General features: G+C 41.8%; 1 protein-coding gene across 1 annotated transcript in view; it reads left to right on the forward strand.

Moving 5' to 3' along the window:
* Positions 1-5750: 5750 nt before the first annotated feature.
* Positions 5751-7068, forward strand: part of LOC109862349 (jerky protein homolog-like) — a gene marked incomplete at its 3' end in the record, with an annotated part of 2542 nt that continues 1224 nt past the window's right edge. Inside the window, exon 1 of the mRNA XM_020442378.1 lies at positions 5751-6845. Within this exon, the coding sequence (XP_020297967.1) occupies positions 5751-6845 (1095 nt within the window). The remainder of the gene's footprint in view (positions 6846-7068) is intronic.

Below are 7068 nucleotides of genomic sequence, written 5' to 3' on the forward strand. Positions count from 1 at the left end.
AGGGGAGAAAAATGAGGATAGAGGAGGATCTATCGTGAAAAGAGAGGGAGATAAGAAGAAAATTAGGCGTAATTGCAGCGGGAGAGAGAAGGAAAGGGAAAAATGTCTGGGTGGAGGATGACAGAATAAAGATGGAGGAAGTTTGGTGGAGATGGGACGAGGAGAAAAAGGGCTTGGTTAAAATAGTAAGAAGGGGGGAACAGGGAGAGAAGGGGAAGGAAGCGGGGGAAGGATCGGGTGGGGAGAGAGGAAGATATGGGTAGGGAGGTTAGGTGGGGAGAAGGGAGAACAACATCAAGAAAGTGAGGAAGAGGAAAGGAAGGATGAGAGTGTGAAAGTGATGTTTTGGAATGTGGCTGGGCTTAAAGAAAAAGATAAAGGTTTTTGGAAGGGATTGGGGAATTGGGACGTGGTAATTATGATGGAAACTTGGGTGGACAAAAAAGGGTGGGCGGGGATTCCTGGGAAACTGCCGAAAAATTTTAGTTGGGAGGTACAGTGGGCGGGTAAGAAAAATAGGAAGGGTAGGGTCATGGGAGAGATGTTACTGAGTTTTTTGAACCTGTCACGGGCGATTGATTGAATGTTACTGAGAGTAAAGAAGGGGATAGAGGCAAGAGAAGAGAAGGAAGGGAAGGAAGGTGGGAAGGAAAGGATAGAATAATGGTGAGAAGAGTGAGGATAGGGGGAGAGTGGTGGAGGATCGTGGGGGTGTATATAAACGGGAGGATAGAGGAAAAATTGGAGGGGTTAAGGGAGTGGATGGAGGGGGAGAATGGAAAAGTGAGGAAGGGATTTTAATGCGAGGACAGGGGAAAAGGGTGGAAAAATGAGGGGGAAGGGAAGGAGGACAAGGATGGGAGTAGGAGATTGAAGGATAAGAAAGTGAACGCAGAGGGAAGATTATTGCTGGAGAGGATTGAGGAACTGGGATGGGTAATATGGAACGGAGGCACAAAAGGAGATGAGGAGGGGGAATGGACATACACGAGTGGAAGAGGGGAGTCAGTGATTGATTATGTGTTAGGAGAAGTAAGCGCAAAGGAATATGTGGAGAAAATGGAAATAGGGGATCAAGTGGATTCGGATCACCATCCGGTAGTGATCTGGATCAGAAGTGGAAAAAGGGTGAGGACCGGGAACAGGGAAGGGGATAGGGGGAAGGATGAAATAAAAAGGATAATATGGTCGGAGGAAAGGGGAAGAAAATGGGTGGAGGAGATGCAGAAGGAGATGAGGGATGAGAAAAGGGGGGTTGAAGAGAAATGGGAGATTATGAAAAAGAGAGTAAGAACGGTGTTGGGAGAAAAGGAGATAAGGAAAGTGGGGAGTGGGAGAAGGGGGTGGTGGGATGAAGAGTGTAAGGAAACAAAGAGGAATGTAAGAAAGGTGTTAAGAAGGTGGAGAGAGGGTAGGGGGTGTAAGGAGGAGTATAAGGAAATAAAAAATGAATACAAGGCGTTGTGTAATAAGAAAAGGGAGGAAGAAAACAGAACTTGGGAGGAGGTGGTAAAAAAAGCAAAAACGGTGGGGCAGGTGTGGAAAGTGGTGAATAGGGAGAGAAGAAGAAAGAGAGGAGAGGGTAGTGGGATAGGGATAAGAGAGTGGGAAAATTATTTCAAGAAGCAGTTGGGGGGGTGGATTGGAAAGTGGTGAGAGAGGAAAAGGGAAAGAGGGAGGAGGGGGAAGAGGATATAGGAAAGGAGGAAATTATAAGGGCGATTGGAAAATTGGGGATAGGAAAGGCGCCGGGGGGGGGGATGGCATACCAGCAGAGGTATGGAAGTTTGGAGGAAGAAATATACAGGATTGGGTGTGGAATATATGTAGGAGGATCTGGGCAGGGGAGGGGTGGATCGATGAGTGAAATGAGGGAATAGTGGTGCCGGTACTGAAAAAAGGAGAGGGAAATAAGATGGAGGAGTATAGGGGTGTGACATTGGCCGGATCATTGTATAAAGTGTATGCGGAGTTGTTAGCAGAAAAGTTAAGGGGGGAGGTGGAGGGAAAGAAGCTAGTTCCGGAGAGTCAGGCGGGGTTCAGGAAAGGAAGGGGTACGATGGATAACATCTACGTAATAAATTACCTGGTTAGCAGAAATTTAAGTAGGAAGGGAGGTGGGTTGATCGCGTTATTTATAGATTTGAGGGCGGCTTTTGACACGGTCAATAGGGAGACTTTACTAAGTGCGATGAGGGAGAGAGGGGTGAGAGAGGGTTTAGTGGGAAGGTGTGGAGACTTATATAGGGAGACGAGGAATAGGGTGGCGGCAGGGGGGGAGGTGGGTAATGAATTTTGGACAGGTAGGGGGGTGAGACAGGGATGCCCGTTGAGCTCATATCTGTTCAATTTGTTGACAGCGGATATGGAGGACTATTTGGGTAGGAACGGATGGAGTGGGGTGAAGGTTGAAGGAAGAAGGGTTTATGTATTGGCGTATGCGGATGATTTGGTGTTGTTAGCGGAGGAGGAGGAAGGGATGAGGGGAATGATGAGAGGGATGGAAAAATATCTGGCGGGAAAGGGTTTGGAAGTGAACGTAAATAAATCAAAAGTGATGAGATTTAGGAGGGGAGGGAGGAGGGAAAAAAAGCTGGAATGGTGGTGGAAGGAGGAGAGATTGGAGGAGGTAAGAGAATTTAAATATTTGGGGTATGTGTTCCAGAGGAACGGAGGGAGGGAGACGCAGTTAAAAGAGAGAGTAAGAAAAGGGGCGGCTGTAATGAGTCAGGTGTGGGGGATAGGGAAGAGGAGGTTCGGTGGGAATTGGGGTAGAAGGTTATGGCTGTTTGACGTATTGGTCTGGTCAATGGTTGGATACGGGGTGGAGATATGGGGATGGAGGGAATGGGATAGCTTGGAGAGGTTGCAAAATAGATATATAAGATGGTTATTGGGAATAGATTGGAGGACCCCGGGATATATCGTAAGGGAAGAAATGCAGAGGGACTTATTAAGGGGAAGGGCAGGGCAAAGGGCCTGGAGATTTGAGGAAAGGTTGGAAAGAGAAGAGGGTAGCGAAATAGCGAGGCTATGCTTAAAGGAGATTAGAGGCAGAGAGGGGAGGGGGGACGGGTTGTCTGAGTGGGAGAATGACAGGTTAAAATATTATGAGGAGAGGGGAGTGAGGATAGCGGAGATGGAGGAAAGTAGAGTGGCAGGAGAATGGAGAGCTCAGCGGTTGATAGAGAAGGAGAGGAGGATGCAGAGTAAAGAGAGATGGAAAAGAATTGAAAGTTCGAGGTACAATAGATGGTACAGGAGGATTAAGAAGGAAGGAGTGCCATGGTATTTAAAAAAGGAATGGGGAGAAAGCAGATGTCAGAGTGGCTAGGTTTTGGTTGGGGAACGAGATGAAAGAAGGTAGATACTGGGAAGGGGAGAGGGAAAGGGTGTGTAGAATGTGTGGATTAGTGGAGGAGGGTTGGAGACATGTGTGAGAGGATTGTAGGGTATGGGGGGCGGAAGGGAATTGGGAGGATATGATTGAAGTGGCGCTGGGAGAGGAGGGGGAGGGTAAAGGATGGTTAAGGAGGCTGGAGGAATATAGGGGAACGGAAAAACAGGTAGGACGGGAGGTGGGGGAGGAGTGAGTAGAAAGGGAGGGATGAAAGTTGAGTGAGTGAGAGCTGAGTAAATGGATGTGTGGAAAGAAGTGTGTAACTGTATGTATGTATGAAGTGAAGAGAGTATGGGAACCAATGGCGGAGTAGCTGGATAGAGTTGACTGCCGGAAAGGGAGGTCCGCTTTGCGTAGAGTAGAGTAAAAGCGATTGCGTGTGTGTGTATATAGTATAGTATTTTAGTTTTTTTTTATAAGTTAGTTTTTTAAGTTAGTGGTAAGGTTAGTTGTAAGAGTAGATGTAAGAAGATTTTTGTATAAGGTTTTGTAACCCTAAGGAGAATCAATAAATACAATCTAATCTAATTTATTTAAACTATATATCTAATTAGAATATATCTAATTAGTATTTATATATAGTTATATATATATTTTTATTGGTAAATATACAGAAATGGGGAGCCCCCTCCGATCGGCTTCTCGTTCGCACATATTATTAAGATTACCTTCCTGAGTAACAATATGAAGATTTTAGCCGTCGCTCATTGTTTATAAAAAAGTTATGAACAAAAAAAGTTTCATGAATAAACTATCGTTTTTCGACACCGTGTACATTTCAGAAAGAAATGAGTAATGTTTATGTTGCCAGCAATGTGTGTATATGTAGCATACCCCGAAAGTTTCTGTTTTGGTTTGATTTCTTTGTTCGTAATTGCCTTTTTGCTTAATGTGTAATTTTGATACTAGAATTGATGTCTTTTTCAACATAATGAGTGCAATGTATCCACTACATTAAATGTAAGATGTATTTATGTAAAAATTAATATGTGTTACATACAAACATATTTATGGGTTGAATCGCTATACGATTTGTTTTCATTTCTTTGTTGTAAGTATGTGGGCAGGGGGAGGCTGCGCCTCCCAGCAGGTGGAGGGGCTTTGCCCCTCTCCTCTGCTCCCCCCTCGAAAAAAAAATAGAAAACGACTTCTGATTACAGCTTCATGTCGATAGTATGTACGTGATTTTTAACGACACTTAATCAGAAGTCGTTTTCTATTTTTTTTCGAGGGGGGAGCAGGGAGGAGGGGCAAAGCCTTTTAACACACAAAAATGTACATTGTTGTCGGGAAGAAAAATTTATTTATGCAACTTTTTTTGATTATAACTTTCTTATAAACAATGAGCGACGGCTAAAACTTTTAGAAACGTACTCAGAGAGGTCATATTTACAATATATTTGAACGAGTAGCCGATTGAAGGGGGCTCACCTATTCTGTATATTTACCTTTTTATTACTCTGCTCTGCCGTTTTTTCCTTTAGAACCTAAAACTATCCAGATCTTCTACCGTCGGTAAATCGGTACTTACTTTAAAATCTGTGCTTCGAGAGTCAAAGTTCAAGAGTAAAGTTACAAGTATCACCATTTTGTTTTAACTAACATCATCAAAAAACTACTCTTCCGAGCGAGTTACCATTACTTATGAGTTACCACCGTAACCCTTACGCCAACGTCGACAAGTTATCACCCTTAAGTCGCAACAACATAGCATCACAGTTAGTTGCAAAATTAATTAGAAAGTTCGCTCGTGAAAATTTCAATATACAGTGCTCCCTCTCTTATTTGTCACTCTGTAATTAATAGCTTCTCCTTATTTAGAGGAGAAGTTGTTCTCCCACTTTTGCTTAGCATTGACTTGGTGGGATATACGTATAGTGGTGATTGCCTTAGCGTCCGTCATCCCCACCAATTCATCTATCTCGCTCGCACTCATTTCTTTTTTCTCGCTCAGTTGAATTTGCTCATAAGCGTCCGGGCACTTTCTTTCTTTGAATAGAATGGAGAGAGAAGTAGAGAAGGAAAGAAAAGAAATACGGATGTCTTATTGGTCTTCACTCTACGTAAGGAGGGAAAGTGCCCGGCAACGACACCACTGTTGCGCGCATATAATGCGCGCATGCATGCAACTTTATAACCTTAAAAAATCGTTGAACTGTGATTTTATGTATTTAGTAAAGGTATGTGATAATTCTGTAATTATTATAGAGTGTACATGTTAGAATAATACGTTATAATTGTATGTCGTAATTATAGGATCTAACTAAAGTGTCTGTAGTTACATACAATGAGTGATTATATTAAAAAAAGAAAATATACGTCGCATCCTTTACATGTGAAATTGAAAGCTATGAAAGAGCTTGAAAATGGTGTGCCAGCTTCAGTAATTGCAAACACACTCAACGTAAATTTATTGACTATTAAAAGTTGGGAAAAAAATAAAGATAAATTAATTCAGTGGCAGGATGAACACGATGATGCAATATTAAAAACTAATAAGCGTATGCGAAAGATTAACAATGATCTTGTTGACAAGGCAACTTGGATCTGGTTCAAAGAAAAGCAAGCGGCTGGTATTCCAGTGCAAGGAGTGCATCTTCAAATTCAAGCTCAATATTTCCATACAGTCTTGAAAGGACAGGGCCAGTTTAACGCTAGTAATGGATGGTTGCATAAATGGCAGATTCGTCACAACATTCGTAGTGTTACGATTTGTGGCGAGAAATTATCCGCAGACAAAAATGCAGCTGAGAATTTCAAGGTGGAATTTTCACAGTATATTAATGAACAAGACTTATCACTTGATCAGATATTTAATTGTGACGAAACTGGTCTCAATTATAAGTTGCTACCTAAAACTACTCTCTCTTCAACATCTGAAACTAGTGCATCTGGTTTTAAGGGCAAAAAAGAGAGAATTACTGTAATGGCGTGCAGCAATGCCTCTGGATCTTTGAAGCTACCGCTCGTAGTAATCGGTAAATATGCAAAGCCGAGAGCAATAAAACATCTAACATCACTTTCAGTTTATTATAAGAATCAAAAAAGTGCGTGGATGAATAAAGAGATTTTCACCGAATGGTTCCAATGTGAATTCGTTCCACGAGTTACTGAGTTTTTAAAAATCAAAGGTCTTCCGCTGAAAGCTGTTCTGTATGTCGATAATTGTACTGCTCATCCAAACATTCTATCAAAAGATAATATTATCTCTCGATTTTTTCCACCTAACACAACTTCTTTAATCCAACCGATGGATCAGAGTTGTCTCCAATGTTTGAAGCTACAATATCGTCAAAAGCTAATGACATATATTATAGATTGTGTGAACCGTGGAGAAACTCTTCAAAATAGTTTGAAGAAAATTACAATTAAAGAAGTTATCTTTTGGGCATCGAGTGCGTGGGAACATGTATCACCTGTAACAATTCGGAAGTCATGGAATAAGGTATATTTATAAAATAATGTATATTTAATCTTATTATATATATATTTAATTTATATTTAATCTTATTATACAGGGTGTCTGACAACGAACTATAAAGCCGCCGTGTGTAGGTAGATCGGGTCATTCTGAACAGAAAAGTTATTTACCATTTTGCAAAATTGGCAATATTTATTGAGATATGAATTATTAAATGTAAGCCAATAAGGGCGCGGGGAGCGATGAT

This window comes from Pseudomyrmex gracilis, unplaced genomic scaffold (assembly GCF_002006095.1).
Source record: "Pseudomyrmex gracilis isolate BER0280 unplaced genomic scaffold, ASM200609v1 scaffold_1649, whole genome shotgun sequence".
NCBI classification, from domain to species: Eukaryota; Metazoa; Arthropoda; class Insecta; order Hymenoptera; family Formicidae; genus Pseudomyrmex; species Pseudomyrmex gracilis.